The sequence below is a fragment of the Dreissena polymorpha genome, chromosome 6, assembly GCF_020536995.1.
Source record: "Dreissena polymorpha isolate Duluth1 chromosome 6, UMN_Dpol_1.0, whole genome shotgun sequence".
NCBI lineage: Eukaryota > Metazoa > Mollusca > Bivalvia > Myida > Dreissenidae > Dreissena > Dreissena polymorpha.
This window is the reverse complement of record NC_068360.1, coordinates 45,704,910-45,723,683: the sequence shown is the minus strand read 5'-3', so window position 1 is coordinate 45,723,683 and position 18,774 is coordinate 45,704,910. Positions and strand designations below refer to the sequence as shown.

Genomic DNA, 18,774 nt, shown 5'->3' with positions numbered 1-18,774 from the left:
TTTCATTTATTTAAAACTGCACCCGTAGCCGAGCGTGGCACCCATTATGGGGTGCTCTTGTTTTGTACTCCTGTTTATGGGAACAGCTGCAGTTGGCTGGATGGTAGGCTTGCAGGCAGCGTTTACGAAAATGATATCCGCTCATTAAATCAGCTGAAATCAGATAATCATGAAGCCTGGTGATAATGTTTGTGGGCATGGTAGTTTGGGAAAGATTGATAACCAGCCAGATGGCCTGAAGCACTTCTGAAATAATTTATGGCCCTTAAACTGAACAAAAAAAACAATAAACCTTGTCTTCTGTCTAATTCAGACCACATAAAAATGGATCATCATAAAACTTGGTTATAATGTATGTAGGCAAATAATTTTAGCCAAGTTTGATAACCTGACTGATAACCTGAATTTTTTTCTGAATCATGGCCCTTAAAGGATAAATATGGTAGAATTGCAATAACTCGAGCTGCCGTTTTCTCGAAAACTTGCGATTACTCGAGTGTTAAAGGAAGTCCTTAACATTTTCTTTTAATTTCTTTATAAAAATACTGGCAATAACATGTGATTTTCGATAACTCGAGGTTGTGTGCTGGTTCCTGAAAGACATTTCACACCTAATTAACTGGCAATTTTTCGAAGACACTTTCTGGTCTGGTCGGTGCTTAAATATTTGAGTTGTGAAAAAAGCGCTATCAAGCAGACAAAAAACGCTTAATTATGTGCGAAGTTAGTCGCAGTTTGAGAAACACTGCAAAGTGTCATCCTTTGAGATGTAGATAAAAGCTACACAGTTTTAATGATAATTAGATAATTTCACATGCTCTGCTCTCTATCTCGAAACATCTTACGCCATTAGTTCCTTTCTTTAAACAGTTAAACAAGGTCGCACATAAAGGTAAAAGGTTAAATATTTCTTCAAAATTATTGTTCAGGCTGTAACTTTATCATTCATAATAATAATAATGAAATAATTGAATAATTTACCAAAATAGGAGTACTTTTTGTGTTGTGTTTCTGATGCTTATTTTGCTGAAAATGAGTTAAATGTTTTACAGGAACTGAAAAAAGTCCGGGGTGAGGGTAGACAAATAAAAATAACAAATGTTTACTGTTTTTACATCAATGGCATTTCTAGTTGTAATTGTATTTTCTAAATTTAGGTTCGGCACTCCTGTGAAACAAAAAATGTTGGCCTCATGTAAGAATATTACAAGCCTTAGATGCTCTATGAAATATAAACAACAAAATTTATCACATGCCATACCCTGTTTCCCATGCAATATAACCATTACATATATTTTTATTTTACACATGTGTAATATACTTTTTAACCGCATTTTGTTATTTTGATGAAATGACGTTGCAACATTAAATGACATCACGAAATGTAAACAACATTCGGGATTTATCATTATGTTTGCGTAAATATTTATAAATTTTCACATTTAAAAGCATGTGATAAAAAAGATCTGACACTCATCATATCATACCATATTTTATTAAACTGGTCCAGGAAATTCGTTAGTGAGCTCGCCAAAGGCTCGCTTACTAACAAAATTTCTGAACTGCTTTAATAAAATATGGTATGATATGCCAACTCGTGCCAGATCCTATATTAATCATCAATTAAATTGTTAATACATGTATTGGTTAACCTAGGTTTGGTTATTACATTATTACAAGTAGTGTGATAAATTTGAGAAACATATTTTTCCCTTTTTTTTGTTTTTTTTCGTAAATGATTAAATATGAAAAAAATAAAACTGAAACTATTACACGCTTTTTCATGTTGAATAATTTAAAAAAATGTAAGTCATTTTATTCATAAATACTAATCCAGAAAGTTGATATGTTTGGGACCAAAAGCTGTTTTTGCATAAATGTTGTTTTCAATTATTTCACTGGAACCTTTTCTTTTATACAGCTGCAGTGGATGCCCTGGAGATAGACTGGTCCAGTCTGATCAGGGATGAGCGGCCCAAGCCACAGACTGGTTCAGCTTTGAACCGCTTCAAGCCTGGAGCCATCTTCTCAAAGATCGGGCTGTCACGGCAGTATGCAGGGAACCAGCTGTTCTCGCAAGTCCTGGAGGTGTGCCAGAAACATGAATGTGAGCAGAATGGTTGTGGAATAATTTTGCTTTTACGGAGTGCTAAGCTGCTGACCCTATTTGAAATTTTCAACTCGGTAAATCACTATTGAAAATACAATAAATAAGTATCTGCTGCGGGTTGTGGTATGTGTGACTTTGTGGGACATTTCGGGACACTTTCATGCTTCAGTGCACATTAACCCCAAGTCTTGCTGTCAACACAGATGAGCAGATTATGCTTCATTATTACTCTTGTTGTTTTAATAAAAGTTAAATTATTATGACGGTCAGTCTTCCCCAAAAATTTGAAATCCACGAAATTACGTGCCAACGAATTAGTTGTTTTTTAATAAACCACAAAATTTCATACTGACAAATTTCTATACGTTTACAGTATTTTTAGTTAAACCAGGTTAATGATTATTGAATTATGTACCATTTATCAAGCTTCAATGCCCCTTATAATTGAAAATGTTACACTTTTTAAATTGGGGTAAGAGCGACCCTCGAAGCATAGCACATGTTAACCGTGTTTAACAAAATCTTATTGTTTCTCTGAATATTTGGAACCAAAGACTCATACATAACATGTAGTTACATTAGAACACAAGTTTTCTTTTGTTTTCAGTGACTGAAAGTCAATCTGATCTCAATGACTCACAGACTGAAGCTAAACCCAATAAAGCAGACATTAAACAAGAGGAAACAACATTGTCTGAAGACAGTAAAGCTGAAGCTTCACAGTCCCCCTCAAAACAGAACAATACTGGTTCTCGGTCCTCTAAATTTAACTTTCTCAGTGACGTTGCGATGTTTCACGCTTCTGGGCTGCAGAAACTGAAGGAGAGGATGTCGCTGATGTCCAACATCGGACCTTTCCGTCGGGCACTGTGTGCTCGCAAAGATCTCGAAATGAGGCGTCAGCTCTGTAGAGCAGACAAGGTAGGGTGATATGTAGAGCAGACAAGGTAGGGTGACATGTAGAGCAGACAAGGTAGGATGACATGTAGAGCAGACAAAGTAGGGTGATATGTAGAGCAGACAAGGTAGGGTGACATGTAGAGCAGACAAAGTAGGGTGATGTGTAGAGCAGACAAGGTAGGGTGACATGTAGAGCAGACAAGATAGTGTGACGTGTTGAGCTGACAAGGGAGTGTGACATGTAGAGCAGACAAAGTAGGGTGACATGTAGAGCAGACAAGGTAGGGGTGACATGTTGGGCAGACAAGGTAGGGTGTCATGAAGAGCAGACAAGGTAGGTTGGCATGTAGAGCAGACAAGGTAGGGTGTCATGTAGAGTAGACAAGGTACAGTGACATGTAGAGCAGACAAGGTAGGGTTGCATGTAGAGCAGACAAGGTAGGGTGGCATGTAGAGCAGACACGGTAGCATGACATGTAGAGCAGACAAGGAAGGGTGATGTGTAGAGCAGACAAGGTAGGGTGATGTGTAGAGCAGACAAGGTAGGATGACATGTAGAGCAGACAAGGAAGGGTGATGTGTAGAGCAGACAAGGTAGGGTGATGTGTAGAGCAGACTAGGAAGGGTGATATGTAGAGCACACAAGGTAGGGTGACATGTAGAGCAGACAAGGTAGGGTGACATGTAGAGCAGACAAGGTAGGGTGACATGTAGGGCAGTCAAGGTCTAGTGACATGTAGAGCAGACACAGGAGGTTGACATGTAGAGCAGACAAGGTAGGGTGACGTGTAGAGCAGACAAGGTAGGGTGACATGTAGAGCAGATAAGGTAGGGTGACATGTAGGGCAGACAAGGTAGGGTGACATGTAGAGCAGACAAGGTAGTGTGTCATGTAGAGCAGACAAGGTAGGGTGACATTATGAGCAGACAAGGTAGGGTGACATGTAGAGCAGACAAGGTCGGGTGACATGTAGGGCAGACAAGGTAGGGTGACATGTAGAGCAGACAAGGTCGGGTGACATATAGGGCAGACAAGGTAGGGTGATGTGTAGAGCAGACAAGGTAGGGTGATGTGTAGAGCAGACAAGGTCGGCTGTCATGTAGGGCAGACAAGGTAGGGTGATGTGTAGAGCAGACAAGGTAGGGTGACATGTAGGGCAGACAAGGTAGGGTGATGTGTAGAGCAGACAAGGTCGGGTGACATGTAGGGCAGACAAGGTAGGGTGATGTGTAGAGCAGACAAGGTCGGTCGACATGTAGGGCAGACAAGGTAGGGGACATGTAGAGCAGACAAGGTAGGGTGACATGTAGAGCAGACAAGGTAGGGTGATGTGGACAGCAGACATGTAAGGGGGATAGAGCAGACAAGGTAGGGTGACATGTAAAGCGGACGAGTTAGGGTGACATGTAGAGCAGATAATTTAGGGTGATGTGTAGAGCAGACAAGTTAGGGTGATGTTTAGAGAAGAGAAGGTAGGTTGACATGTAGAGCAGACAAGGTAGGGTGACATGTAGAGCTGAATTGGTAGGGTGACATGTTGAGCAGACAACGTAGGGTGACATGTTGAGCAGACAAGGTAGGGTGACATGTTGAGCAGACAAGGTAGGGTGACATGTAGAGGCTGAGAAGACAAGGTAGGATGACATGTAGAGCAGTCAAGGTAGGGTGACATGTAGAGCACACAAGGTAGGGTGACATGTAGAGCAGACAAGGTAGGGTGACATGTAGAGCACACAAGGTAGGGTGACATGTAGAGCAGACAAGGTTGGGTGACATGTAGAGCAGACAATGTACGATGACATGTAGAGGCTGAGCAGACAATATAGGGCGATTTAGTTTTGAATGTACAATTAAACTGCTTTAGTTTAAGGATTTATATTTTAACTGCATTTGTGTGTCTGAATTTTGCAGAATTCAATGAAATGTTTTATTTACAATTTATTGCTGTATACATTGTCTATTATTATGATTAGTTACTAAAATGCTTTTTACTAAGCTTCAAGTTTGTTATGTTGATAACAAAGAATTACTGGTAAAAAAATCCCGGCTCTAGTTCTTTGTGTTTAAAATAGAAAATAAAATAGGTTAAATTATTAATGTAGTATTTTCTATAAATGGAAAATCTCTGTATGTTAAAAGTTTCATTCTTTATTTGAAATTAGCTTAAATATAATTTATTTGTGTATATATTTTATGTAAGTTTACTGTCAATTGTGTTTGCATTGAATTGTCTTCAGCATATGCTGATGTTGATTGCTTTTGGCATGCTGTTGTATCACTTTTTTTTGTTCCTAAGGTCCTGAACTCCATCCAATATTATTCATGCTCTAATTCAGTTTTGGCATATCCCAAAATTTGTTAGAGAAAATTTCATAGATTAAAACTAGTGAAAGGAATTCTAGTTCAAAAGTACCATAACACTTCCTTCCTTAATTGCAAAGTAATTCCCAATTAATATCTGTGATACTTTTCTGTGGCTCTACTACTTCTTACACATAAATACAATGTACACAGTTCAAATATTAACCTCTAATTCTACTTCTTCTTACACTGTAACACATAAATACACAGTTCAAATATTAACCTCTAATTCTACTTCTTCTTACACTGTAACACATAAATACACAGTTCAAATATTAACCTCTAATTCTACTTCTTCTTACACTGTAACACATAAATACACAGTTGATATTAACCTCTAATTCTACTTCTTCTTACACTGTAACACATAAATACACAGTTCAAATATTAACCTCTAATTCTACTTCTTCTTACACTGTAACACATAAATACACAGTTCAGATATTAACCTCTAATTCTACTTCTTCTTACAATGTAACACATAAATACACAGTTCAAATATTAACCTGTAATTCTACTTCTTCTTACACTGTAACACATAAATACACAGTTCAAATATTAACCTGTAATTCTACTTCTTCTTACACTGTAACACATAAATACACAGTTCAAATATTAACCTCTAATTCTACTTCTTCTTACACTGTAACACATAAATACACAGTTCAAATATTAACCTCTAATTCTACTTCTTCTTACACTGTAACACATAAATACACAGTTCAAATATTAACCTCTAATTCTACTTCTTCTTACACTGTAACACATAAATACACAGTTCAAATATTAACCTCTAATTCTACTTCTTCTTACACTGTAACACATAAATACACAGTTCAAATATTAACCTCTAATTCTACTTCTTCTTACACTGTAACACATAAATACACAGTTCAAATATTAACCTCTAATTCTATTTCTTCTTACACTGTAACACATAAATACACAGTTCAAATATTAACCTCTAATTCTACTTCTTCTTACACTGTAACATATAAATACACAGTCCATATATTCACCTCTAAATATAATAAAAAAAATCATTTAATGCCTTAGAAGCAATTTGCTCTGACACAATCAGCATGGCCATAGATTACTTTAGGTCTAACATGACAATTCTAGTTTGATACTTCTGTTTGCCGAATGCTGTATTTGTTGTCGTCTAGGTGTTGGACTCCAGTCACCTGTACGCCAGCCAGGACATGGATCTGGAGCTGTTCAGACAAAGTGTGCACATGCTACGTAACGCGCAGGACCCCTCCCCGCACAGTAAAGAGGAAGTGATGTCACCTACCACCCCAGTGAAGCCAGTGGGATCACCAGTCACGTGTCCCTAGGCTGGGACCTCAGTATTACTCTGCTTTATTATAAACTTGGTATGAGATTGGAGTCATTCTGTTGGTACCTTGCTTTGTCTACATAAATGTTAACTTTGTGTAGTATACATTCTGTTGGTACGTTGGTTTTGTTTTGTGTAGTATACATTATACCCTTGCTGGGAGTGAGTATATTGGAGTAATTGGTACGTCGGTTTGTCAGTGATTAAAATGAAACCTAAAATCACTATGAAGTGAAGATGTTAGACACTCCATTCCTAATTATGCACACGTGAGTTGCTAATATGTGCATTTAAAATTAGCTATTTTTTGTCAGATAAGCAAAATATGTTCTATGTATGTAGAGCAAACTACTTCATTTTTTCTCTAGGAATTAAATTATACCTTTAATTATGTCATCACCATGAAATGTAGATGTGCAGGACACTTTTTTTAAAGCCATAGTGATTGAAACATTCCCGAGTTAATGACCCTTGAACATTGGGGTGTAGGGGTAATAGTAATTTTGTGACAAAGCTCTACTAAATTTCAGCAATTACATTTAGTTACGTATATATGTTCATTTGACTGCATACAGTGTTCATTTCCATTGTCAAAGTGTATTTAAAAAAAATGAATACAAATAATTTTTAGTGAACTGCATTTTAGGTATTATTGAGTTGAATGTATGTTTTGTGCTATGTGTTTTGGAATAAAACAAACCTAATTACATTAAATAGTACTTTAGTTGGTCTTATTAAAATGAATGTATGTTTTGTATGTTGGTAAAAGATGAGTTTAGCACACTGGGATGTATGTATCTGGAAATTCATATTATACAGTTTATAAAGCTGTACTTTCATATGTATATTTCAATAAACTTTTAGTGTTCGAGGTCAGGAAATTGCGCGAGGTCAGGAAATTGCATGTTTATCACGTTATTTTCATAAATGTGCTGAATGGTCCAAAGAGCAAACAATGTCTCTTCCAGGCATTCAGTTAATATTTGTAGACATATAATTTAGTTTCAGTCAAAATACTGTATCACTCATGTTTATATATCAATAATGATGACCAATGTTCTTGCAGTTGTAACAATATATTAAGAAATTAATATTTTTCGGCAAAGCTGACTACGCCAGCTTTTCACCTTACGTGACCTTTGTTAGTGTCCAATAGAATTCAAATAAAACTTCCTGCGGCCAAGTACAGATGAATACACTTCATTGACTGCATTGGCTGATTTGATAATACCACTAGAACATTGGAAACATGTCCGCGTCTTTGTAACACTGTTTTACTGCGTGTTCAGCATGAAACAGTTTTATCTCTAATAAAAAGGCTTAATAGATAGAACAGTTTTACACTCAATCTCGACATCAATACAGTTTGTGCGTTCACCTTTTATTCTCAGAGGATTTCCAGCGCGAGAACGTTGTGTACTTAAAGGCCATGTTCTCAAATTTAGTACTGACTTCCATATTCCTGTCAACATGTTATATGTAAAAGTATAAAGAGCAGTGGAAGGGATGCCTTACTTTAATGCATTGCATTTCAACCCGCGAGGTATAAGGGGTCAGTTCGTGGTTATGGTGTTTGAATGTCAGAGTTAATATACAGGTCAGACCTTATGTGCTGATCGGAGTTCGCGGTCAGTAACATAATAGTTATATAATAAAGATCTATAGCGTGAACTAGGTGAACTGGAGTTTTCTTTACCAGAAAGATGTTAAATGAAGATATCCAGCGATATTATTTTATGGCATGTCAATAATAGATTCTTAATTTGTTTTCAACAATACCATGATAAATATTATTTTTAATTAATTAACAAGAATTATTCCATCATATTTACTAATGTATTATTGCATCATATTGACTAATGTATTAAGTATGAGCGCGATGACTCTCGATACTGTTAATAATCAAATCAAATACACGTAGCAATGCCCGATAAACCACTCAAACAGGTTTGTTCAAAGAACGCGCGTATACATATTTAAAATATGTACGGAGACTTAGCGTGTGGCCGGTTGACTTTGGTTTTCTGTTTTGAATCTATAGGTTTATGACCAGCAATATGTAATAATGTAAAATAAGCCGCGAAAACTCCGCGAAACATCCCTTACTGTGTTTGATGCAGCTAAAACTGCACAGAAAAAGATATTAGCTATCCTTGATCTCATTCATTTAAATCTTTACCTTCCATAAACTCCAACCACAATCAACGCCGTATATCTTTTTTAAAGATATTTCTTGTTACAATTATGTAATTTAACAATTACTTTTATGTAATTTTACAATTACTTACTTTTAATTAATACATATTCCAAATGCGATGAGGTTGAATCCACCATGATTATTACCAGTACTTTCACCTGCTCTATCCCCATACATTCTGCAGACAAGTAATCCAATCAGTGAGTACTTGTACACTGCAGACAAGTAATCCAATCAGTGAGTACTTGTACACTGCAGACAAGTAATCCAATCAGTGAGTACTTGTACACTGCAGACAAGTAATCCAATCAATGAGTACTTGTACACTGCAGACAAGTAATCCAATCAATGAGTACTTGTACACTGCAGACAAGTAATCCAATCAGTGAGTACTTGTACACTGCAGACAAGTAATCCAATCAGTGAGTACTTGTACACTGCAGACAAGTAATCCAATCAATGAGTACTTGTACACTGCAGACAAGTAATCCAATCAATGAGTACTTGTACACTGCAGACAAGTAATCCAATCAGTGAGTACTTGTACACTGCAGACAAGTAATCCAATCAATGAGTACTTGTACACTGCAGTACAAGTAATCCAATCAGTGAGTACTTGTACACTGCAGACAAGTAATCCAATCAGTGAGTACTTGTACACTGCAGACAAGTAATCCAATCAATGAGTACTTGTACACTGCAAACAAGTAATCCAATCAATGAGTACTTGTACACTGCAGACAAGTAATCCAATCAATGAGTACTTGTACACTGCAGACAAGTAATCCAATCAGTGAGTACTTGTACACTGCAGACAAGTAATCCAATCAGTGAGTACTTGTACACTGCAGACAAGTAATCCAATCAATGAGTACTTGTACACTGCAGACAAGTAATCCAATCAATGAGTACTTGTACACTGCAGACAAGTAATCCAATCAGTGAGTACTTGTACACTGCAGACAAGTAATCCAATCAGTGAGTACTTGTACACTGCAGACAAGTAATCCAATCAATGAGTACTTGTACACTGCAGACAAGTAATCCAATCAATGAGTACTTGTACACTGCAGACAAGTAATCCAATCAGTGAGTACTTGTACACTGCAGACAAGTAATCCAATCAGTGAGTACTTGTACACTGCAGACAAGTAATCCAATCAGTGAGTACTTGTACACTGCAGACAAGTAATCCAATCAGTGAGTACTTGTACACTGCAGTACAAGTAGCAAGGAATAGGTCCCCCTTGTGGTGGGCTATACCTTTACAAATAAAGGCATGCACTTTGTTACTGAAACTAAAAACTAAACTAAATGTCACTTCCTTATTGTAAAATTAGTTCTGCTCTATAGTTGTATAATATCGTGCCAGTTCGACTAAGAATTATTTGAATACTTTCAGAATCATCAGTGCTTAACGGTTTTCTTATGTATTTTTTTTTATTCCCACGCCATTCTGGGTTTAATAAAAAGTATCACGCTTTCAAAAGCACTGCTTATTTACAATACTGATTTACTTCTATTAATTCTTTAAAATAATGTCTTTGAAAACTATAAGTTTCTTTCAAAACAACAAAATATTGCTCAGTGAAATGTATGTGTAAAAGTCTGGCCAAATGAAAAACATGTCAGATTTAAAAAGAAGGTATGCATTATATTGAAACAAGCAAATTACCACTCCAGACCCGGGCTATGAAAATTATCAATCAAATCAATCAAATTATCATTGATAATTTAGCAAAAAACTGCGTGGTATACTGGTAACAAGTAAGCTTTTGTTTTCTGTCCGGGTTTCATCCCCAGCGCAAGCACATACAAAGTTTTCCTTGTTATTATCATTATTTAAAACTCTTCCAAATAGTATTATTTTATTTGTTGATTAAGCTTACTTTTTAGCTTGACTATTATATATGAAATATATATAGTGGAGCTATCCTACTCACCCTGGCGTGAGCGTGCAAATGTTGAAGTTTGCGTACCACCTCAAATATTTTCTATGTCCCTTGACATTTTGCTTTCATATTTTGCATACTTCTTTACAAGCATGACCCTAATCTATAAACAAGAGCAGACACTTGTATCAAGTATTTTGTAACGATTATGGCCCTTTTTTTACTTAGAAAATTGAAAATTTGGTTAAGTTTTTTGTTTAGGTCCACTTTATTCCTAAAGTATCAAAGCTATTGCTTTCATACTTGCAACACTTACTAACTATAATAAGGGGACTGTGCAGGCAAAGTTATGTTACTCTGACTGGCATTTTGACATAATAATGGCCCCTTTTATACTTAGATAATTGAGCATTTGGTTAAGTTTTGTGTGTTGGTCCATTTTACTCCTACAGTATCATAGCTATAATTGATTTCAGACTTGGAACACTCACTCACTATCATAAGGGGACTGTACAGGAAAAGTTGCATAACTCTTGATTGCATTTTAACGGAATTATGGCCCTTTATGACTTAGTAACTTTGAATATTTTGTTAAATTTTGTGTTTAGATCCACTGTACTTCTAAAGAATCAAGGCTATTGCTTTCAAACTTCAAATACTTTCTTATTATCATTAGGGTACTGTACCTGGAAAGTTGAATTTGACCTTGACCTTTGAATGACCTTGACTCTCAAGGTTAAATTAATAAATTTCAAATTTTGCTTAAATTGCCTTAACTTCTTTATTTATGATCAGATTTGATTCATACTTTGACAAAACAACACCTACCTGACATACCACAATGGACTCCACCCAAACCATCCCCCATGCCCCACCCCAGAATCCCCCATAGGTATGTGTATATTTGCACAACAAGGCAAAACACAACTTGACAGATTCAGCATCTTTAAAGAGCTAATAGATGCAAATTTGAGAATATCTAATTCTCGGTACTAAAACCATTTCCCGTGTGGGATTAATGCGATTAATTAAAATTTAAAACAAAATTGAGTCCGTCTATTTGATGCATAGAAGAATGATTTTCAATGTAGTGAGTAAGAATATGCTTCCAGTGGTCCCCGTTAGAATCCTGAGGAAGGCAATATTTTTATTTGAAACGTTTTTCATACTATTATAACTTAAAGGGGCCTTTTCACAGATTTTGGCATGTTTTGAAGTTTGTCATTAAAAGCTTTATATTGATAAATGTAAACATTAGATACAAAAAAGCTCCAGTAAAAAATCAAGAATAAAATTTAAAAAAGAAAAGAAAAAAAGGTAACCCTCAGCAAAGCTCGAACCACTGACCCTTGGAGTTCAGGAGTAAAGTCTACCACTAAGACCACTTGGCCATTCTTCCGAATACAATTTTATACTTTATATAAGCAATCCGCGTAGTTTCACAAAATCTAACGACAATAGACCTCCAAATTATTAATTTGTTTTGCGTTGCAACGCTTTATTATTTTCGGGGTTTTAAATCGTCAAAAGATTCATATAATGGCTATTTTAGAGCATGGTAAATGTTCAGTATTACTGTTTCCTAACAAATATCATAACTAAAACGTAAATTTGCGAATCTGAAACAACTTTTAGCTCACCTGAGCTGTGCTCATGGTGAGCTTTTGTAATCGCCTTTTGTCCGTCGTGCTGCGTCAACATTTGCCTTGTGAACTCTCCAGAGGCCACATTTATTGTACGATCTTCATGAAACTTGGTCAGAACATTTGTCCCATTGATACCTCCACTGACTTTGAAACTGGGTCATGCTGGGTCAAAAACTAGGTCACTAGGTCAAAAAAAGAAAAACCTTGTAAACACTGTAGAAGTCACATTTGATGCCCAATCTTCATGTAACTTTGTCAAAATGTTTGTCTAAATGATATGTTGGTCGAGTTAAAAAACTCCGGTCCGTTAAAAAACATGGCAGCCAGGGGGCGGGGCAGTATTCCTTATATGGCTATAGAGAAACCTTGTGAACACTCTAGAAGTCACAATTTTTGCCTAATCGTCATGAAACATTGATTTCATTGATATCTCGGACGAGTCCGAAAATGGTCCAGATCGGTGAAAAAACATGGCCGCCAGGGGGCGGGGCACTTTTCTCTATATGTATATAGTGAAAACATGTGAACACTCTAGAAGTCACATTTTTGGTCCAATCTTCATGAAATTTGGTCAGAACATGTGTTTTCTGGATATGCCGGTTGAGTTCGAAAATGGTCCAGATCGGTGGAAAAACATGGCCGCCAGGGGGTGGGGCAGTTTTATCTATATGTATATAGTGAAAGCATTTGAATAGTCTAGTTGTGATAAGCCATAATGTTAAAGAAAGATAACCTGTACATACTTTCTAATAGTTAACTAATAGTTAACTCCCTTATATAAACCTGGGACTTCTTTCATAAAATGTGGTGTACATAAAGACAGTAGTTTGCATGCAATTTAATAAACCTATGTCATAAGATAACTGTACATGTACTAATGCACTGTAGAGCCTTATCTTTGATCTTTACTGATGAGCCAAGTAAATCTACTGTGTTTTGGTGTATTTAGCAGACTACTGTGCTATGAAACTGTTTCCATGGCAACCTTGTTATTTGGCATTTTCTAAATTAGAAAGACTCTTTTGATTGAAATAACTTTTGTAAATTCTTCTTATTTTTTACATTTGAATCACTGGAGTTTTCCACTCTCCATAAATTGTGTTCTTTAGATTAAGTTAGACTTATTTTATAAACAACATTTTTGAAGCAACTTCTAGACTAACAGTAACTAATATTTATATCAGTTTATTTGACAGATTGTGAACTTCTTTTTACATTCATTAAGGTATTTGCTGTATTTGTTCATTTTTAACGATGCATAGATTCTTTAGACTAAAGTTAGTTATTTTCATTAAAGCTGCTTTGGTTTTCACTTATAGATTCTTTGAGTGTATTCAGGCGTATCTGACTGGACGCCTTTAGTTAATTGAATTACAACCAGTAAATGTGTTAGAAATAAGCGTTCTTTAATTAGACTCGATAAATATTTCCGTATTACATAAGTGCTCACACAGTTACATAACTCGTAACCGTCCCGTGACCGGTTCACTTGCGTAAGCGAACGAGACCGCACTACCACAGTTGTTTATAGTATAACATTGTGAATACTTTTAGTCACATTTTTAGTTCAATCTGAATGACACTTGCTGATCTTCACACATGGTGACAATCTTTATGAGCATAATATTTTTTGCTCATGGAGAACTTTTGTGATCAACTTTTGTCAATTGTCTGTCTTCCGTTGAGCGTCATGAATATTTGCCTTGTTAACACTGTAGAGGCCACATTTACTGTTGGATCTTCATGAAACATTTTCAGAAGATTTGTCCCAATACTATCTTGGACGAGTTCAAATATGGTTCCAGTATGTTGAAAAACAGTTCCGCCATGGGGCCATTTGTTGTTCATTCTTCATGAAACTTGGTTAGAACATTTGTTCTATTGATATTTTGGGCTGCAAAGAACAGGTCATTTCTTTTTATCTCAGGTGAGCGACTTTGGGCCTTTCAGGCACTCTTGTTTCAATTTTGTCAATTTACCCAAACGTGAAAAGGCCCCTTTAAGACTTTTGCAAATACCGGGTATTATAAATTTGTAAGTAAAAACATTAAATGACCTTTTCAGCAACAACAAAAAAACGCAACTATTTTAACAAGTCTCATCTCTACGTAGAGGCCATATCATACATGCTGTACGATGTCTCATCTCTACGTTGAGGCCATATCATACATGTCCCTGTACGATGTCTCATCTCTACGTAGAGGCCATATCATACATGCTGTACGATGTCTCATCTCTACGTAGAGGCCATATCATACATGCTGTACGATGTCTCATCTCTACGTAGAGGCCATATCATACATGCTGTACGATGTCTCATCTCTACGTAGAGGCCATATCATACATGCTGTACGATGTCTCATCTCTACGTAGAGGCCATATCATACATGCTGTACGATGTCTCATCTCTACGTAGAGGCCATATCATACATGTCCCTGTACGATGTCTCATCTCTACGTAGAGGCCATATCATACATGCTGTACGATGTCTCATCTCTACGTAGAGGCCATATCATACATGTCCCTGTACGATGTCTCATCTCTACGTTGAGGCCATATCATACATGTCCCTGTACGAAGTCTCATCTCTACGTAGAGGCCATATCATACATGTCCCTGTACGATGTCTCATCTCTACGTAGAGGCCATATCATACCTGCTGTACGATGTCTCATCTCTACGTAGAGGCCATATCATACATGCTGTACGATGTCTCATCTCTACGTATAGGCCATATCATACATTTCCCTGTACGATGTCTCATCTCTACGTAGAGGCCATATCATACATGCTGTACGATGTCTCATCTCTACGTAGAGGCCATATCATACATGCTGTACGATGTCTCATCTCTACGTAGAGGCCAAATCATACATGTCCCTGTACGATGTCTCATCTCTACGTTGAGGCCATATCATACATGTCCCTGTACGATGTCTCATCTCTACGTAGAGGCCATATCATACATGCTGTACGATGTCTCATCTCTACGTAGAGGCCATATCATACATGTCCCTGTACGATGTCTCATCTCTACGTTGAGGCCATATCATACATGTCCCTGTACGATGTCTCATCTCTACGTAGAGGCCATATCATACATGCTGTACGATGTCTCATCTCTACGTAGAGGCCATATCATACATGCTGTACGATGTCTCATCTCTACGTAGAGGCCATATCATACATGCTGTACGATGTCTCATCTCTACATAGAGGCCATATCATACATGCTGTACGATGTCTCATCTCAACGTAGAGGCCATATCATACATGTCCCTGTACGATGTCTCATCTCTACGTTGAGGCCATATCATACATGTCCCTGTACGATGTCTCATCTCTACGTAGAGGCCATATCATACATGCTGTACGATGTCTCATCTCTACGTTGAGGCCATATCATACATGTCCCTGTACGATGTCTCATCTCTACGTTGAGGCCATATCATACATGTCCCTGTACGATGTCTCATCTCTACGTTGAGGCCATATCATACATGTCCCTGTACGATGTCTCATCTCTACGTAGAGGCCATATCATACATGCTGTACGATGTCTCATCTCTACGTAGAGGCCATATCATACATGTCCCTGTACGATGTCTCATCTCTACGTAGAGGCCATATCATACCTGCTGTACGAGGTCTCATCTCTACGTAGAGGCCATATCACACATGTCCCTGTACATGTCTCATCTCTACGTAGAGGCCATATCATACATGTCCCTGTACAATGTCTCATCTCTACGTAGAGGCCATATCACACATGTCCCTGTACAATGTCCTCATCTCTACGTAGAGGCCATATCACACATGTCCCTGTACAATGTCTCATCTCTACGTAGAGGCCATATCACACATGTCCCTGTACAATGTCTCATCTCTACGTAGAGGCCATATCACACATGTCCCTGTACAATGTCTCATCTCTACGTAGAGGCCATATCACACATGTCCCTGTACAATGTCTCATCTCTACGTAGAGGCCATATCACACATGTCCCTGTACAATGTCTCATCTCTACGTAGAGGCCATATCACACATGTCCCTGTACAATGTCTCATCTCTACGTAGAGGCCATATCATACCTGTGTTCAATGGTAATCTACACAAGAACGCAATGTTGCATATTTGATGCCAACAAATACCGGCGATTTACCGGTTTTTACTAAGTCATTTTGAAAACGTGTTTAAGTGTCTTAGTATAATCATATAACTCTAATAGTGTGTACGGTTAAAGAATCTCTTGTAACTCGCATAGAAAAGAACCCGGCAAGCTTTTGAATATGTAAATCGCACCCAATCATAGTCAGAACACATCTTAATTAAAAAAAAAGGGCCTCTTACAAAGGTAAGAATTCGAAAAATAAATTAAAAAGTTAATATTGAGATATTCAAATGCATGAATGTATGTGAAGCAATCCGAAATAACGCAACAGATTACTCATTGTGCATGCATATTTTTATCAACGTTTCCGACAATGTATGTTTCAGTATTTCTGACGCATGCACGAACTGAGGTATACTGTCTGGCTGACACAGCATGTCTGCAGTGTTAAGTTGCCATGCACTTTACTTGTTTACGTAATACATTCTGGGCTGAGTGGCCTCTGAAGTCGTTCACGCTTTAGTGTACATGAAAACAATTCGCGCTATATAACTATTTTAACGGAATTTTTTTTTGCAGTGATTCATATGTGTATTTCTATAGGGATGGGTAAATGTTGAATCATATCTGAAATTAGAGAGCGATTCTGTTCAAGAGAAAATAACACAAATTCGAATATATAAAAACACTCTTAGCATATACAAAAATGTGTCTATAATTGCGGTAAATAATCATCACAATGCCAGCACGAAAAAAACATACGAATTCACAAATGGACATTTATCACTCAACTAGATCAATATAAAATATCGCCGTTCCATACATAATTCAATTCAACATAATTCAAAATAGAGTCTACAGCAAGTATAGAATTTGACACATAAACTAATATTCAATTCCGAACTGAGACTTTCAATGTAATAAAACCTGGCCTCAAAGTGCAATACATTACAGAACATTTAAACACGTAGAATCATAAACAATGAAACTAAATCAGTCCATACCATGACAGAAATCTACAAAATACGAAAATATGATTCCATATAAACAGAAGTAACACGCAAATTCGTTGAATTGATATCCCCCGCCAATATGCTTCTAGACACAAAAGTGTTATATTTGACACTAAAATAAGCATTTTTCAAGATACAAAGGGCCATAACTCCGTTATTAACAGATGGTGTACAATGCCATTTGGCGTGCTTCATCATCTTCTTACGTAATAAAAATAGTTTCCAAAATGGATAAACAAAATAAAGATTACATCTAAAAAAATACACAAAACTAACGGCATAGTTCTTGTACATGTAATACACTGTAAAAGTTAATTATCTGTCAGATGGCTTTTTCGCTACGGTTTCCGTATCCATGGCACCCTGGTTCTCACCTATGAACTGTAGACAGTACATGATAACTCCACCTAGCAGCGACATGGTTCCCAGAAGTGATAGGAATACACGTAGGAACCGGTGAAGTCACGCAGCAGACCTGAAACCAGGATTGATCATCGAGTCAAGTTCTTACTACGACCACGGCACTGACAATAACATCGACTGATTAAAGTTGCAGACTTTTCGATGAAATGCCGCAACAATTTGTAATCTGGGTGAGAAATGTTAATAATGATGTGCTATCTTTTTTCATATTTGTCATCATTAAACTATTAAAAGAATATTAGGTCGATAACACATTCGCTCAGAACAATAGTTTTATTAGAAATACAGTTTGTGCATAGAGTGCTTTTAAATGAAATCATGAAATCTCTGGATTGGAAAGGGCGCGGCGTTACGCTCATATAACTATCTGATTTTGTTTTTAAAGAGCACATTCCTCGATTACCTACCAACTAAATAAAACGTGAGTGCTACGGATGATCCATGTACTAGCGCATTGATGCCGAGGACACTCTTGAGTCGCTCTATAGACATATAGTCCACGATGATCACAGCGTAGAGCGAGAAGTACACGCCGTTGACTAGTCCCAGTAACACCGCAAACGCCATCAAAGCGCTGAACGAACGAAACCAACGCAACATATGCGACGCCAGGGCAAGAACCATAGCTGCCACCGCAACCATGGTAGACCGCCGCGCGAACTTGCTGTCCGAGATGAACGCGGTGGCTATTCGCGCTACGAGGTCTACTGAATTGAAGACAGTAACCAAAAGGGCCACGTCGCGTGTGTCCAGTCCGTTTTCTTTGGCGTACGGGGCTA

At 37.2% G+C, this 18,774-nt stretch overlaps 2 protein-coding genes across 4 annotated transcripts in view; one reads left to right on the top strand and one right to left on the bottom strand.

The window, feature by feature from the left end:
- Positions 1-7,425, top strand: part of LOC127835344 (zinc finger CCCH domain-containing protein 13-like) — a 60,086-nt gene extending 52,661 nt beyond the window's left edge. For all 3 annotated transcript variants that reach the window (XM_052361720.1, XM_052361722.1, XM_052361721.1), the window contains exons 23-25: positions 1,922-2,107; positions 2,718-3,031; positions 6,539-7,425. In XM_052361720.1, the coding sequence (XP_052217680.1) occupies positions 1,922-2,107; positions 2,718-3,031; positions 6,539-6,709 (671 nt within the window). In that variant the 3' untranslated portion in view covers positions 6,710-7,425. The remainder of the gene's footprint in view (positions 1-1,921; positions 2,108-2,717; positions 3,032-6,538) is intronic.
- A 9,804-nt stretch (positions 7,426-17,229) lies between these two features.
- LOC127835349 (uncharacterized) lies at positions 17,230-18,768 on the bottom strand. Its single transcript, XM_052361731.1, has 2 exons — positions 18,403-18,768; positions 17,230-18,047 (listed from the first exon to the last, which is right to left on the bottom strand). Exons 1-2 carry the CDS (start codon positions 18,635-18,637, stop codon positions 17,980-17,982), a joined length of 303 nt encoding a protein of 100 aa, XP_052217691.1. The 5' UTR covers positions 18,638-18,768; the 3' UTR covers positions 17,230-17,979.
- Positions 18,769-18,774: the final 6 nt, after the last annotated feature.